General features: G+C 37.3%; 1 protein-coding gene across 15 annotated transcripts in view; it reads right to left on the bottom strand.

The window, feature by feature from the left end:
* Positions 1-18,009, bottom strand: part of TUB (TUB bipartite transcription factor) — a 148,152-nt gene that overhangs the window by 19,997 nt on the left and 110,146 nt on the right. For 8 of the 15 annotated variants that reach the window (XM_080595834.1, XM_080595843.1, XM_080595841.1 and 5 more), the window contains 3 exons: positions 17,308-17,359; positions 15,633-15,795; positions 5,735-5,872 (listed from right to left, as the gene is read on the bottom strand). In XM_080595834.1, coding sequence (XP_080451960.1) covers positions 5,735-5,872; positions 15,633-15,795; positions 17,308-17,359 — 353 coding nt within the window. The remainder of the gene's footprint in view (positions 1-5,734; positions 5,873-15,632; positions 15,796-17,307; positions 17,360-18,009) is intronic. The other 7 variants (XM_080595835.1, XM_080595844.1, XM_080595839.1 and 4 more) reach the window with 2 other exon arrangements.

An 18,009-nucleotide genomic window follows, 5' to 3' on the forward strand; every position in this document is an offset into this window, starting at 1 on the left:
ACAGACAACAGCGGACAATGCCCACTATTAGTCTTGAATAAGTTAGTTAGAAATTCAAAATTTGACAACCCACCTGGCAGCAAGTTATAGGCATAAAAACATTTGACTATATACTACATGAAGCCCCAATAATTGGATCTTTCAAGAAAATAATCAAATTGTGTTTATATACATCACGTTCCTGCATGTATTTATACATGCAAACATTTTGCTATGAAAAGATATTCAGCAAATGTTATTTACTCTTGGTTCTTTTAAAAGAAGTTATAAGCACAGGAAAGAATGATTAACTGATTATTTACAAAGAATCTTTACTGTACCTATGACAACATGAAAAGACAGATTTCTAAATTATTTGAAAATAACCATTATAGTAAATTAAGTACTTCTTCACAGGACATCTGCAAATTAGGAAAGAAATTAAAAAGAAACATAACATCAGAGACAACTAATTGAGTTCAGTGACTAAATAACAAATGAGAATACATATAAGGAAAGGTACATGGCATAGAAGACAAGTATTTCTGTCCCCACTGTACAAAGAGAAACTGCAGGAAAGAAAAATTCCTGTTTTCATTTTATAGAGTACTTAAGACAAATTCAACATTTGAAAACAGCTATATTGCTCACACACTAAGTTTTAAGAATGTATTTAAGCCTTTTGAGTATCAGACCCACAAAGGTGGCTGAAGCAGGCAGGAGGTCTCTGGAAGACCAAGACCTCAAGCCTCATTTTCTGACTTCAGCAGCTGTATGCAGGGGTTCTATAACAGGCGTGTCCTTCCTCTGCAAACATGCTGACAGCAAATGCAGTTGACACTATAGAAATTTTTCTTCATTTCTGATTGTAAATGTGCCTTCAAAGGCAAGATACCAGGTTAGGCAAAACACTGGTCTGAAACAGAAGTCATATCGACACAGATAACACTCAAGGCTGCAGCCAGCAGCAAAACTGCAATTGCAAATTGCAGAGCAGCCCTTCCTCCAACTTAGGGATGGTAGCACAAACGCTTCAAAAGACAAGGAGTTTATCCTCAGAAAAAATCTACTTTTATTAAACTGACACCAAAACAAATAGAATTTCCAGCCTTTAAAGAACTTAGCTGAAAGCAAACCCTCCTGCTTTTATTGTCTCAAGCAATCTTTTTATGTTAAAAAGACGAAACAAGAGTTGATTACATTTTTGAAATCCATACCTATCCAGAAGTTAGAACACTGAGCATAATAAGGTTTACCTCTGGAACAGTGGTACAGTAAAGTAATATTGTAAAAATCAATAAATGAAAAAGGTTATTTCTCAGAATGATTGCTCAGGAAGCTCTAATAAAATAGCTAGAATGAAGTATCAGGAAATTACATCTTTTAGAAATTTAGAACTCCATTGCTTAAAAAAGGAAGAGAGAGAAAAATCACTGTTGGGTGTAACTCTCCTCAAAAGAGAGAATGTTTGGAGGGAGTAGGGGACATTTTTGTTATACTTGTAGGACCGCATAACCTTAAGTATATTGTAGTTGTTAATATTTTATAAGCCATTTCCCAGTATATACCTGTTCTCTTAGGGGCTGTGCAACCATCAATATGGGTTCAAGCAAATGCAAAACCACAAAGGTATTTGCTTGTTAAGGAAAGGGGAGAAAAAAAGAAATTTTGTTAAGAAAGGACACCTGGAGGTGATTTAGTCCAAATTTTAGTTAAAGGAAGGACTCTTGCTAACACAGTATCAGGTCACTTAAAAGCAAGTGCTTGAGCACCAAGCATCTACATTTAACTTGAAAACTAGAAAACTGTAGCAGGAATCGTGCTTTCATAAATTTATATCTCGTGGAGGCCAAATGATATCTTCCCGGTCAAGTTCATGCGTTGCCAAAGCATTGCCTGAACGGGCTGTCAGATCTGGAAACAACTGGGCTTTTCTTGGTGGAAACAAATTTGTTCCTCCTACTACCCTTTCTCTTTAATGCAGGGGGAAGCCAAGATAAATCTACTCTACACAAACTCTCTTATTCCCATCAGAAAAGGAAGTGTTATAGTGAGAAAAAATGACGCTTATCCAACCAATGGTGCTGCTTTCTGAGTCAGCCAGCATTAATGTAGTTGCTTGTTACATATGAAAATGAGACAGGATGCACAAATCAAAACAGACAAACAGGCATGAAAGAGAGAAAAGAAACATGGAAGAAGCAAGCCAAATCAAAACATGAAATAGCCATCCTGGCAGAAGAAGTGCTGTGTTTCAGAGCAGCTCATTTGCTTTCTGACTCTCATAAATGGAGTAGGTAATATGTTTCCTAGAATGTACTTACATGCTGCAAGTGCAAGGGGTTCAGCTAGAAAAAAAACTTCACAGAATAATTTCTGAATTTTCATATCAGATTCACTTTGAATTAGGTCCTGGCTTTGCATAGTTCTCTGCTTATTTATTTTTTTAAAGTTCTTTTTATCTCCCTGATTCGTTTCTGCTCAATTCACTGTGCAAAGCCAAAAATATACGCTACCAGATAGCTTTAATTCACAAACATGTACTGGGAAAAAAAGAACAACAAACAAACAAAAAACCAAACCACCCCACACTACTGTGTGCCTATAATACTTTCAGGAATCTTAATTCTGAAAGAATACTCTAGGTATTTAGTATCTAAAGATGCTCAGGTTTTGTATTTGTAGTACTATGCAGGGTGCCTGCTTTTCATAGGTACCTTTTGCAACTGTTTTCACTTGTTTAAATTACTTTTCTGTTGGACTGTCTAGCAACACTATACACCAGGTTCACTAATATCCTTATTCACCCTTCCTAGCATCTCGAAAGTCACAAATGAAGCCAGAGTTCAATCCACTATTTTCACCACCTTACACATTAATTTGTTTCATTTTGTATTTTTTCCCAATACTGAATATTATGCCCAACAATAAACTTGGAGACCAAACCTTCCAGAAATACTGCTTTAATGAGCTAAGCTACTATAAAATACAATCAATTTACTGCCTTTGCAGGCTTCTTCCCACAAAAATGATGTTCCTTTCTAAAAATAGGCACAGATTATATTGGATATGTCATTAAGAGTGAGATACCAGTAATAATCACAGATTTAGAAAGAGCTGATAAACGCCATACTACCCATCACAGAATTACAAAATGCACTGACCCCTAACTCAGGAGGTACAATCAGCTACATGAGCAATTAGCCACATCCTTCTCTTGCCTTATGTCAGTGTAACCTCATTAAACCTAATATTTCCCTCGCGTTTATCTTTAGCACATTGTTCTGATCATAGCTTCATCATTCTTCAAGCCACTTAAAAAGGCATTACACATCTAAGACCAGAGTACAATCATTACACTACAGCTTCAAGAGCTATTCATGTATAATTCAATGATTTTTGGTCTGACTTAGCTTACTATTCATAGAATCTGGTCTAAAGACTCTTTTTTTCTTCAAGCACAAAGAGCTCTGCTATGCTCAGAAAAGTAATACTCACTATAGCTAAATACTAACGGAAACCTTTAAAATGCATATAAAGTGCATTCATCCCTCTGCTTCCAGCCTGTTCATTTACAGAACACACTAAAGTTACAGCATGAAACATCTAGATTGCTAAAATGTTAACACAAGTGGTCAGTTTGCCCCTCCACCCCTCAAATAATCCACAAGCACAAACATAAACCTCTTCTCAAGCAGCTAATGGTGATGGAAGAGATTTTAAAGATTCTGGCAGCTACATGACCCACAATCTCTCAAGATTACTTCACTCTACTCCACTGCTTCACTCCCTAAGCCTACAGGACACAGTGTCAATACAGGTGATAAAACACACTGTAGGAGATAAAAACCTTAAACTTCATGCTGGCCCCCAAGAAAAGTTCCGAGGCTACTCCTTTATTATGGGACTGAAACATTGACACAGCTGCCCTTGGAAGCAGTTTCCTATTGCTTCACCCGCAGGGCTTCCCAGATCTCTTGTGTCAAAGCTGCTGTGTGGACTCACTCTTCCCATGATATACGTGCAGTGCACACGCCACACTACCTAAGCAGTTTTCCTTCATGATTTTGATTTTCCCCTCTCAGGAAATGCTGGTATAATGGCAACATAAGTGCTACAGAGGACGTTGTTCAGGCTTTTTGCATCCAAACAATTTTCTCTTATGTTTATTGTGGGTATGGTCATGCAAAAAAGCCTGAGTGAAACCTGGAGACTGACTCTAGCTCCCAGTGGAAGTCAAAGTACAACAGCACCTAAAAAGTACACTGTGGCACCCTACACCGTTCAGCTGAAAAGTCAAACCAGAGAACTCTCCTTGCTACTACCTTTGTCACAGTTACTAAACTCCAAGGAAAGGGAAAGTCTCAAAGTTATACAGTAATGATTTAAATATTACACCGCACAACGCTCAGTTACAGCCTAAGACAGGTTTTCTTTTAAGCTAGCAAGAGGATTTTTATTCTCCTGTATAATGTACTTCAGAATAAAACTTGGCTTCTGTATTACTGTGCTGGAATGGAATTGCTTTTCATGATCAGTTCAGAAGCATTAGCTTTCTGTTCACTTAGTTTGCCGATAATTTTTACATTCAGTTAATTTTACCCTTGACTTTCACTTATTATTTTAAGCCTCGGTATCAGTATACACCAACTTTTTTTTTTTTTCCTTCAAATAAATAAATAAATTCATTACCTCAGGGCCAGACACTAAAGCCTGTTTAACCAAGTCCCAGAGGGACTACATAGAGAAGCTGTAGATTCAGATCTCAAGAATTAAGCTGCAATATGGTTTAATGAATTTTAATAAGATAGGCTCTGGTCCTGCAAAATTCCTACATATAAGCCCCTATACTCTGACCTCAAGAATTCCCTTTGTTAGTCATTATTATCATTAAACAGACTTATCAATGACAGACACTACTTTCTTACTTAAGCAATAACAGAGAGATTGTTGAAATGCTTAGGATGAGAATACAGTGTATTCTAATCAGGAGAATTGCAAATTATTGGAAAGGTATTTACTAATTCCACTACTCATCTGCCATCAAATAAACTGTATGTTCTGGCACAGAAATCTATCTTTTATGTGTGTGTGCTTATATATAAAATATTTTTTATATATATGTATAATATTATCTACGTTTTTGTCATTATTAATAGCTTTTTTTTTTTTTGTCTACCCAATCTGACCCAAAGTCACCGCAGAAAATTTTTCATACAAACACCTCACATACATTTGTCAGGTAGGATAGAGTAACCCTGAAGGAACAACTTGAAGAAACCCTTTGAGGATGTTAACTTGGTTTTGTTGAATTTATTTTCAAAATGCTCACTTAACCCCTACGCTGTGCAGCGTAAACCTCAGTAAGAGCCTGGACAGAATGACTGCAATTTAAGGCCAATCCTCCAAATTACATCGTGTGCAGATTGAAAAAAATATATATTGGTTTAAGGTGATTCTCAGTTCTTCAACACTGCAGGAAAACATGAGCATCTGTTCCATCAGGACACTTTTACTCCTCTAGAATTTTAATGAATATGCTCCTTTGGAAAATACTTGGTTTACAAATTTCAGCCCTCCTTCACACATGCTGAGACAGGTCCAAGTCACACACATTTTCCAATCTCATAAAAATTTCAATATATCACTTTCAGACAATTTTCAGAAAATTATTGATATTCAAAGAAATTAAAAACGACAAAAAAAGTATTTTGCAGTCAATTCAACATCTGACATTCAGCAGCATGCAGCTAACCTTTGTGTTTCCCTTTTTTCTCCTTTCTGGTGCTGCCAGTCTGACAGCTTGCAGCTGCTGCCTTGGCTTTTTTAGTTGATTTCGGAGCTTGGGCATCCACTACCACTTTTACATCTTCCTGTTCGGCCTCCTGCACTGCTTGAGAGATTCAAGGTACCCCACCAAAAAGAAAAACAGAGAGATACGAGAGAGAGAGAGAAAGAAAGAAAGAAACAGAATGAATTGAGAACTCTTTGAAGGCAAAAGAAGCAAGCAGACATCGCAGAATTTAGTATTTCAGATAATTCATGCAGAGAAGGGATTCAAATAAACCAGAAATTGCAAAGTTACAGTAAAAATAAATGAAGTGTTAGATTAACTGGGAGGTATTTCCTAACTTTTTTCCTCCTTCCAATAATATATCAGCTCCTAACTTTCAGTCCAAAAATAACATCAGAATATTAATGTGTTGCTGAGCTATTGCAGGAAGCACATTTCCTTACACTAAAGCTCTGCCAGACTGATCATCAACAGTGGCAGCATGAAGGCTGACTAGCTTTATTTAGACTTCGTAGTGCCTATGCTTAAAACCATATCCTAAAACCATAAACAAGGAATCATCAGTTTTATTTTCAAAACATATTTACACAGCCATATATACCAGAGTATCATGAATAGGACAGCCATGCATTTTATGGAAAAACTATGGCCCAAGCTAAAAACTCCTCCTACTTTGTTCCGTATGAATTAATTTTGAGAAGTCCCAGCATATTTTGCATAGCGCAAACTATGAATGTCAGCATAATTCACATAATCTTGGTAGTTTTCCAAGTAAAATGAGGCTTTATCACTTTCTAAAAGCATGACACACTTTGAGGTCAATATTTCAATCTGTGAAAGCAATGCCCAGAGCAGCTCTTTGTTCTGGCCAGACCAAGCCTTGAAGTCAAGTAACACTGAGGTTATAATGATATAAAAGCAATCACCCTTGTGAAATACAGAAAGAAATAATCAAACTTCATACCCCAAGCAAAACAACCTGTAGGCGAGTACTAAGAAATTTTAGCATCAGCTGCTGGCTGCTGTTAATTTCTAAGCCCCCAGCTTCATGTGGTCACTGTGGTGTATCTCAGAGGAATATCACCCTGGCACTAGATGCCAAGCCTCCCATCATCCTTTTCTTTTCCCCAAATTGAAGTGCTTTCTTTAAAAGAAAAAAAAAATGAAGTCCACTAAGGATCCTAACTGGAAAGAACTGGCTGCCAATAAAATTTCTTTAAAAATATCCCTGACAAAAATCATAAACCCTGAAAGGACCTAATGGTGCCCCATGATGTGTGGACAGCCGGAAATCTCCCCTTGAAGAAGGAAATTCTCTCCAAGCTTCCGGTCTATGAGGCATCTTTCCCATTCACCAAATCCTTCAGGCACATGAATGGCAACAGAAACACCAAGGGGATTCTCAGAGGAATAAGATGACATGGATTTAGCCATGTCTATGTTAACAGCAGCATACAAACCCACAGCTGCCCTCCCCAGCTCAACAGTCCAGTATGAATAGCATTACACAATGAGCATCTGAGGCATTCACTAAACACATACTCCCATTTCACTACACAGAGGAAGAGTTCAAGATTTATAAAGTATATACATGAAATCGGTAGAGGCATGAGTGATTAACAGCCTAAAAAAATGACTTGTCGCTCCCCAACTCCTCAGCTCCATCTTTATTGAACACAAATCACAAGATTGCAGTGTCTTTGCTGAGCGTTACAGAGCACTGAGAAAAGGAACAAGACAGAACCAAAGGAGTGAGTGCACAGCACGACAGGGAAAACGGCACATACAAGGCAGCATGGTCTTCTATTTCCACAGGCATGGCAGCCTTGGACTAAGCAGGGAAGCAAAGTATCCCTGCTGAACAGTCTTTAAATAGGTAGGATTGGTCAGCCCAGCAATCTGTCCTATATTTATAGCTTAGTCTCTCTTTAAAAATGAGGTTATATTCTTTCCATTGTTTTAAAGATGATAATCCTCCCTATAACTGAAATTCAGTACTTTACAAATGACCAACATTAAATGACCAGTCAGGTCTCTAAAGCCTTTTAAATACAGCCATATTCATTTATTCAGATGAAACTTAATCTACTGGCCCAAAGGAATGATTAATCAGCAAGGGATGAAACGTTCTGACATTGTTCATTGAAAAATTAAAGACTTATCTTCACCATCTTGTCAGCTGTCTTTTGATCTAACAAGTAAAAGCCTAAAGCTTTGTGAATTAATTTTGTCCCATAACTTCCAGCAAGAGATATCTGATTGTAAGCACAGTAATGGGTGCTCCAAGGGCCAGAGAAGAAAATATTTCCATTACTTTAATCTATAAGGCAAGATTTCAGTCCAGTAGCCATTCTGAGCATATACCACCACTGCTCTATATGGTAAACAGAACTTTCACACATAAGTGATGGAGGCTGCAAAATAAAATTTAAACCATGAATGTGCTGATACTACAACTGAGTTCATGAAAGAATTCGCATGGAATTTCCTGTTTCTAAAGGATGCTTTTTTGACCTGTAACATTACATTTAAATATTCTGGAATATTCTGGAATAAATCCAAATCTAATCCCAAAATACTGCCTCAACCACAAAAACCCACCATTTTATTCTTAGCTATTAATTACTCAAAAAACAGCAGACTTTGGCTAAGGCTTGTCCAATCACTAACGTTTTCTTTGGTCTCCCTGGATAATATTCACTGACAATATGATTATGTCCTTAATTGGATATTAAGAAGTTAAAAACAATGATAGCAGTAGCACAGAACCAATAAATAAAGAATTTTACATGCAGCTACAGGGATGGACTTTCCACAAATGTCACTCAAAAATGTATTCATTTCAATAAAAAAAAGGGAACTTTAAAAATCCCAATTGATCTTTATCTTAAACACTAGGAGACTACATTTGAAAATCCACTCCATTGCCCCATATTTCCAACTCCAAATTATTAAAATATTCACTCGAAAAATAAAGACATTTTTTCATTTTCTATTAGATTTGTTTGTACTAGAATTTGCATTTAGACAAGACAGAAATGAGAGCAGGATGCATTGTGTCGAGACAGAATTCCAAACAGCAAATAATGCTGGACTGTCAGACCTGATGTTTAATTCTCTTTTGGTCCCATAAATTGCAAAAAATGATTCTGAGATAAATGGCAAGCTTTCAAATAATACAGTGACATGGTTTTAATTCTAGTGTTGTTCATCCATGTTTGTTCAATCAAGTGCTGATTACTAACCTCAATATGGTATTACTGAAAATACTTTTGGGGAGACAGAAAAGAGCAAAAGTTACTATATTTAGGTTAGGTTATATAAGATTATTTCAGAATCTGAGCTAAGAGGAAAAGGTGAACAACTAACAAGTAGGCTACTAACATAGTACCAGATGAGTGCAGAATGATTGCACATCAAAGTGGAAAAGGGCACTGTCCTGGCTTTGGCTTGCACTGACAATGGTCTAACTGCTAAAAGTGTGGAAAAGAAGTCTCTCTCATTAAACAGTTCTGTGCTGGACAGCAAAGCACGTTACAGGGGCAGAGCTACAACTCACAGCCAAAGAAAATTATGCAATTTCTAAGTGAGTGAATAATCTGTAATGCAGACAACACAGAATTGAAAAAAATATATTGAAAGATAGTTATCCACACATATTCAAGTGAATGAAAATGAAAAGCATGCTTTTCCATCTGGCCTTTATGAATGTAAGTTCACGCAGGAAATTAGTTTCAAAGTACCAAGCAATGAAAATGCAGATTTTTTTCTTTTTCATTTGCATGCCCATTTTTCTTGATATGAGTACTTTGTACACTCTTCCAATCTTAGAGGAAGAAACAAAAACGATCAATCATAACTTACCAATCCCTCTCACATAAAAATGCCATGCACTAAAAGAAAACAATATTTTTGATTGGTACCTTATACGTAGAATGAAAAAAGTGAAAAATCACACTCACAAAGAAATGGATACATTAAAAACACTTCACAGTCTGCCTGGAAAACACGTCAGGTAGAAAGAAGCTGAACTAGATGGATAAGTTATGTGGTGCACATCATTGGCTCAATTCAATAAAGCAAATATCCACTCTTTTTATTAATGTCCTCTCATGGTAAAAGTGAAATCCAGCATGAGTGTCATGCAAAGAAAGCTAAAACACAGTTCAGTCAAGAGCATACTTTAACAAATCAGTGCAAATTAGTTGTCCTTTTCCTACTGTTGTCTGAGATGCTCTTCCATTTCACCATAGAAATGTCTTGCTACTTTTCTTTGTAACATTAGCCTTAGTGAATATTAATGCTTATTTGAGCTGTCATTTTTTTTTAAATCAACTTAGATTATGATACTAACTTAGCAATTTTACACTTATCTAGAAGTCAATGGATCCTATAAGTATCCAGAAGATGGGCAATACCACCATATTTTAGAGTAAAATGAAATATTTTTTATCAGTTTTATATAGAAGGCCTACAAACAAAAACAAAAAACATTGATGATAAAATCAGTTAAATACAAGGGCCTGAATTAGGGCAAGGACGCTAGTGTGTTATGTACTATTTGATTACTTAACAAATATTTGCTTTCTGATTCAAAATGCTTATAATCAAAGGCATTGCCCCTGCAACTAGCACCTTACTGTCAGATTCCAGACTCAAAAAATTTTATCACCCGTAATGTCACTGTGACTCCTTGCAGTTTCTGTAGCTAACACTGATGCACTGACCAGGCTGATTTTACAAAGGTGAAAATACTCATAAGTGAAGCTGCATGTGAACGGGCTGAGAGAAGAAGAACAAGCACACAGGAGAACTTGCTGGTGCTTGAGGACATTATCAAAAGCTCATTGCCATAAGGAGACTTTCTTTGAAAGAACAAAGGAATGAATTAAACAAAAGCTTCCTCTTAACTCCCAGGCATCTGCTGTCTGACCACTGAGCAGAGAAGAAAAGGCAGCATGTGAAATGGAGAGCTAATAGCAATGAATCAGACTCTTTGGGAAAGTAGACAACTAATAAGGAAAGATAAAATTATCCATGAAAAGCCTCTACCAGGAAGATTAAGGACAGCAAGAAATAACATAATTATTTTGAGTGCCAGGGCCCTGAGGCATTAATAGGCTTTAATTGCCCTGACGAGCCTCCCTTGTGGCCTCCACCCACGCCCTGCCCACAGAGGGATCGGTCTCAGCTCAGTCAGGGCTATGGCATTGGTCTCCAGCTGTGGTTCCTGGGATGACCCTGGTGGCACAGTGTAGGTAGCTCATCCACTCAATAGACCCCTTGTGTGTACACTGCAGACTTGACTCCTGGCCTCATCACCTTCTACCCTGTCTGGCAGTCTGGGGGGACTCCGGTTCATCCCTTGCTGCATCTGGGATTGCAGAGGATGCTGTTAGCAGCAGCCAGCTCTGCCAGCTGCATTCGGACCTGGTGGGATGATGCCCCATCCCTAAGGGTACTGCCTGTGCTGGGGTCACCCTTGTGACCAGGCTCCCTGTCCCTTTGGGAGCTGCAGACTCCTGCTACTTCCCTGACGCTGAGTTGTAACAAGTAAATATATTTTAAGTAGCAGTTTAAAGCAAAGAGAAGGGTGTTTTTCAAGCAACTTCTCTCAGTTGCCTCTAAACTTCCTTCAATTTTCCAGTGCAAAGAACCACAAAAAGACTTCTAAACCACTTGCTACCTGCTGTTCTCTGCTGCTACAGGGTTAGTTTATTTTGGAAATGTACTAGCACGGTAATGACTGTTAATAAATTAAGAAGATGCTTTAAAGGATGAATGGTAAAGAGACTGCGGCCAAAAGGGAGATTTCAGAATATATGCTTATTGGGAGTTAAGTGTTTTGCCCACATGATACTTGGAGTGCTGCCCGATCTCTCAATATTAATAGTCTTGTGCACAGAACATTCCCGGCTGTCTTCAAAAAATAAACTAACACCTCATTTCAAGGTCAGTGAAACACAGGGATGCAACACACAGATTTGATGAACACTCAAATACATGTGTTTTTAAAAGAATGGTTAATTGATGCCATCTTGTAAGTTGGCAGCTTGGCACTCATCAGAAAACCCTCTCTCACCATTCGTGGTAAAAGAGCAGAATGACACATCAAACTTAACAATCCAGAGCTATGACTTTTACCTAAAGTCTGCTCTTCAAGAAACCAGACAACCATTATATCTAGATGTGTTGCCAAATGTCAAAAAAGAAAAGTAAGGAAGTAATTTTGCTTTTTAACACATGGTTAATCGAAATCTGTAAATTGGAAGTTGCCATGAAAATTATTCAGAGGGTTTCTAATTGAAAACATTTTTAATTCCAAGTTAAAAAGAAAAAAGAAAAAGCCACAGCTGCAACAAAATATGTTAATATTAATGAAAGCATATCTGGCACTCATTCAAATCTCTGCCTTCCTCAGAGCTGTGAAAAGAAAAATCTCTCCCCAGTGGAAATTCACCATTTTCATAGAAATAAAATTACTCTTCCCTGTAAAAATGGTCTTTCATCATTTGCATTAAATGTAATTAAATAGTGTAATTAAACTGTTTCAGTAAGCAGCGTATCTCTGCATGTTACTTGGTTTTAGGAAGGCTTGATATGTATTTGCAATCCAGACTGAAAAAGCTGTACTTATAGCAGAATTTTGCAATGTCATATCACACTAAAATGTTTGTTCAAGTTTTTTTAAAAAAAATCAAAATAAGGGGTGTAAAGTTATATGAAAACAAACTAGCAGATGTGACTGTAAGGCATTACAAAATAGCAAGCAACATTTAATAAAAACTTTAAACAAGCAAGTAGCAATATGCCTTCTGAAGGACACTGAACTGAAAATAAACTAGGACACAAGAAAGAGAAGACGAAGCAATTTGCTATTTATCTTACACTGGATTAAATTTACTCCACTTAATAAATGACTTTGTCTTCTTTTATATACAATGTAAAGCTAATTGCAATACAAAACATTGATATTAGTTCTTATTTAGCTATTTGTAATGATGAAATAGTGTCATAGTTGTATTTGGTACTGCAATAGTAACAAAGAGTGGCTTTATTTGAGAGTGCAAGAATACCAAGGAGTTCCAAAGAGTGGCTTTGTTTGTAATAGTAGCAACTGGAGCCAAATATCACAGAAATTAATGAAAGGATATTTATTGCTTGAAATAGCAGGCAGATAATTTAGAGTCTAACCTACAAGCATGGTCCCAAAACTATATTAATAACTTAATTTCAGTGCAAATAAAAAAGGCCACTGTATTAATCTGACATGAAAACTTTCTGTTACCTTTACCTACTCAGTTTTGTCATGGACTTATCTAGAAATGCTGTCATGAAAGTATTTCTTCTGTAAGTTTGCCTGTGTTCCAAGGTGAACAGATTACATAACAAGAGGTTCTTTTCCCATTAAGTATATCCCTATAACCCCTTCCAAATAATTAAAGCAATTTCCTGCATGCTTGGTCCTATTGATCTACAGATGCTGCCACATTTCCCAGTACTTACCTGGCAAGCTGGCATTACCTCTGGCTAATACTCCAGCTCAAACCAACCACTCATGTACTGGAGCGTCAAGGATTCATTTTAACTTTGGTTGACCTGTTCAATCTAATTAATGTCACTTTCTGCAGATAACACAAATACTGTTACTGTCATTGGTTTATTAGCCAATATAACAATAACCCAAAGGTTTTAAAAAGAAATATTACAACTTGCAAGTCATTTGCAAGCTGCAGGATCTGAAAATTCTTACTTGTAGGTGAAACATAAGCAGGAACTGAAAAGCAAGAACTGAGAAGAAATTATTTCTGGGGATTTTCTGTGAACAGTGAATTCTGCAGATCTGATCCACTTCTTCAGTGGAAGGGCAACTGTCTCCTTGAGAACCACGTGGCACCCAGAGAACATAGACCATCTCATCCTACCGCCTCGTCACCTCTCTGTTCTGAAAGTATCTAGGAAAAAGTATGGTGATGCTGGCAATGCTCTTCCTCACTCTGTGGTGACAGGCTTTCAGCAGAGCCATTTCCTTATTTATTAAACTAAATAAAATGAAACTTGAAAGAGCCCTGTAACTGCTCTGTTTATTACTGAATGAAACTGGTTCCAGCATCTTCAATCCTGAGCAACACGTGTATAGAAAAGCCACATCTGTATTATCCCACGTGAGCTGCCCCAGCTGAGCTCAGCCACTGCCTGTAACTAATATCCCTCCATCCTATTGCATCTTAGATTTATGTGTACTTCAAGCTAGGTGAAGCAAAATACATGTGCGACCAGAGGACTAGCAGCAATCATCATGCAGCTCCCTGCAGAGAATCAGAATCAGCTAAGAGCTCTTTCATACAGAAAAAAAAATATGATCAGCTTAACTAGCAAAGTATGTTGTTCCACTATATCTACTTACAAATGGCTCCCCAGGCCAATGTTCTATTCCAGAAAAAAAGTGACCTTGACTTTTTACTCATCTCTCTGGTAATTATTCTGGACTGAAATCAGTTTTTACTCCAGTATAGAGTTGCCCATCAGGGAACCACTGCAGCACAGATAACTGCATCAGAATAAGCTATGGGAGTGTATGAAAGAGAATTTCCTAGCGCAGAAAACCAAACATCTCAGAATTGCTGAGACGTTGTCTCTGACCTACTTTGAGTAAAGTACCATAGAGATATCACCATACAGGCATCCAATTATTTGTTGAAATCAACAAGTGCTTTTGTGCTATGCAGAATCAATACAAGGAAAAAAGAGTAGAGGAGGAGGAGGAGGATAGGTAGAAAGAAGTGTTCTTTTTGTAGCATTTGCTGTACAGGAATTGATTTAACAAACATGCTCATCCAAGCAATGTAGTTCATTCAGAAGGCCGTTAAATCCCATCAAAGAGTCATTCTTAACTTAAAATCTGCATGCCCATAACAGAAACAAATGAACGGAAAAGAGCAGAATAGTTCTTTAGAAACAGCCCAGATGTCTCATGCATCCGACACTCCCACATACAAATGTTTTCATTGAAGGGGAAAAAAAAAAGTGCCAACCCCGAAGCTGAATACTGTAGTTAAAAATGGTCATTAAAACCTAACTACATACCATGCAAACGCTGTATCCTAAGACACTAAGCACATGCCCAGAGAAGACCACACCAAAAAAGGATACTTCTGGAGTTCTTATAATATTTTCAAGAGCAATGTTCCTAACAAAGGGTTTTACAAGGTGATAAAACACTTTATTAAGTAACTAAATTCTCCTAAATTGGCTTTTGCTAACTGCACAGTTTATTGCAAGGACAGCTATCCCCAAAAGATTAACAAACTAGGTTGTATATGAGAAATGTTACCGTATCTTTTTGCTTCTCTGAAAGCTTGTGAAATATTGAAAAGGTTTGAGATAAAAATGTAGAACAAACTGATTTAAGGAGAAGAGATTAGTAAGTATTCCCGTAAATGGTGTGCTATAACGTAACAGGAAGGGTCATGTTTTACCTTAAGAGAACAGTTAATCTCACTTAAGTCAGAAAGTCCACTAAAGTCCACTATGGTGCAAACTGTTGCAACATCTAGTTCAATTAATGTAGATAAGAAATATGTTACCATTTATAGCATGATAATGTCTGTTTTTCTGAGCTGTGAAAATTAAAACTTCACTCTACTGAAAGGACAGTACCTCTGTACCATACAATACTATTTCTTAGATAACATTTCAGTACCTTTGATAAGCTATTATGAGTGAAAAGCAAGGAGAGGAAATTTGTTTTGTTGATTTACTTAAACTACCCCTTTGTCCTTATAGCATAAACTTAACTTTGAGAGCATTATACTATGACTTGCAGTAAATATGCATGCAGTAGGTGATATTCATATACCATGATATATGGTGCTGCTGTTGCTGTTAAGATATGATTCAACCAATGGCGCTTGTTCTTCTGAATGTTTCGTTCTGCGTGTTCTTGTGCGACTGTCCACGTTGGACTGAACCATTAATGGCTCCTGGCGTTTTTTTTTCTGCTTCTGTTCTAGCAGTGCTCGCTGAGGGAAATACAAAGAAAAGCATCTGTTACTGGACTCCAAACAACAGCAATCTATGATTAAAAACAATGGATATCTTTACACCTTCCAAGTTTTAAAGTGGTGGGAATTGGCAAGTGGGATATTGGGTTATATTGGGTTATAGAAAATCTTTCCAAAAAAAAAAAAAAAACACACCACCAACCCACTGCTAAAACACCTTCTGCTGCAAACAGCAAATAATTAAAATAGATCTTTCTGAGCAGTCTACCAGCTGTCAGAGCTTGCTTGGAAATAACCCTTGGGAAAACAACAGTGTGAGAGTACTGGCTGTGAAGCAATGCGAGGGTGAGCAAGGGCATGAGGCATGCAGATGCCAATTTAAGTTTCTGTAAATCAAGAGCAGAATCTGCAAACTAGAATCAAATGATAATGCTGGACATGAGCCTAGTCTAACAACTATACAAGATGAACTTTAATTAAACACTTGAATTTCCCAGTTACACCTGTGGAAAACCAAAGCAATACTGATAGGAAGCAAGGAATTATCCTAGCAGCCTAAAAAGTCTCTTCTCCCAGATGCTTTGTTCAGCATCCAATGGCACCACAGGCACCTCTCTGTTTGAGACCTCCTCCATAACCCCTGAGACCAGAGCTATTAATTTTATGTACCCATTTCCTTGCCATCTCCCTGCTCCTATACAGTGATTTTTTTTTTGCTTTTAGAAGGGAAATGCAATAAAACTGAAGAACAAGAATGGAGAATGGAGTCTTTCAGCTCCATAAGTTGTCTGGAACACTCTAACATGACTCCATAAAGGTCAGAATCTGGTGCAGGATTATGGCATAAGTACAAAGAATTTGAATTTGAAAATGAGATTCTGGTAGACATGCAAGCTAATAAAACGATGGGAGAAAAAATGGATGTAACAACATAAAATTAAACTCACAAGATTTGACTATAAACATGACAAAGGTTCATGGAAAAGGCACCACAAAATAATCAAAGGTGAAATGGAAACCTCAAAGCCCATTAAAATTTAATGGCAAAATTCCCGGAGATTTCAGGGAAGAGATTCTGAATCACTTTATGTATGCATCATGTAGGAAAACAGTAGCAAAATAGACAACGTGGCACATAATGCCACTAGTTTACTAATTACACAAGGGTTAAATCCATGGAACAAAAAGGAAAAGATGTAAAAACTCTATGGTAAACCTCTGCTAGCTGACATGTATGCCAGAACCTCTTGCCCTTTCTGGTCCATCAGATGGAGAACACATTTTAAGTCAGCTTAAAACAAGTCCAAGACAGTGGAAACGATAATCACTCAAACTGCGGTCATAAGAAAAATCTCAGAAGTTAGACTTCTACATAAGCTGTAACCTCCACAGACTTCTCATTTGCATTCCCTAATCAGAGGATATAATTTTCTTGCAGGATGTATCTATTGATTACCAGGTATATGTGTTGCAGATTTCAGTACTCCAAGTTTTAGACTTAAAGCAAGAAAGTCCCCTCCAAAATCTTACCTGCCTGTCAAGCTTCTGCTGACGCAGGCTGCTTCCCTCATCATCCAGAACACTGCAAAGAAAACAAGTACATAATTAGAACAAATTTATCACTCAAAATAAACACCAAACAGCAATCACTGAAGCCAACTCTCTCAAGAGTTACTTATGTAAAACTTCCACTGGGCTCCATAGAAGTTTGCCTGTCCCAACTTGCAAAAGTTGGCTCAAGAGAACTTAAATGCAGTCCGTGAAAAAACAAGAAAAACTCCGGTTCACATGAGCCTCAATAAAAAGTTTATATTCAGCCAGATCACAAAGAAATGCAAAATCCACAGTCTACAGCTTGTTTTCTTCTCCACTGTCTTCTAATGAAAATGTCAATGTATGCCGCAATGGGATTTGAGTAAAAATTTGCATACAAAGCATACAAAAACTGAAGAGTGTTAGAGATATGCTTAGCAACTCAGCAGTATTTAAAATTGCCTTAGGAAAATTAACCGTCTAATTTTTGCACGCTGAAAATCAGAATTTATTCCCGAATACCTGAAAAGTTGCACTTACTGCCATGCACTCAACTTCTAGAGACTGTCGAGACAAACGGTATTGTGCCACTGCCTTATTTCTTCCTGCTAATTGTTACTAGTTGGCAGATTAGCTCCTGTGCATTCAATTGTTTTCATTATTTAGATGTTAAAAACTAATGGCATTGCAATCAGAAAA

Source organism: Anser brachyrhynchus (genome assembly GCF_964034855.1).
Source record: "Anser brachyrhynchus genome assembly, chromosome: 5".
NCBI classification, from domain to species: Eukaryota; Metazoa; Chordata; class Aves; order Anseriformes; family Anatidae; genus Anser; species Anser brachyrhynchus.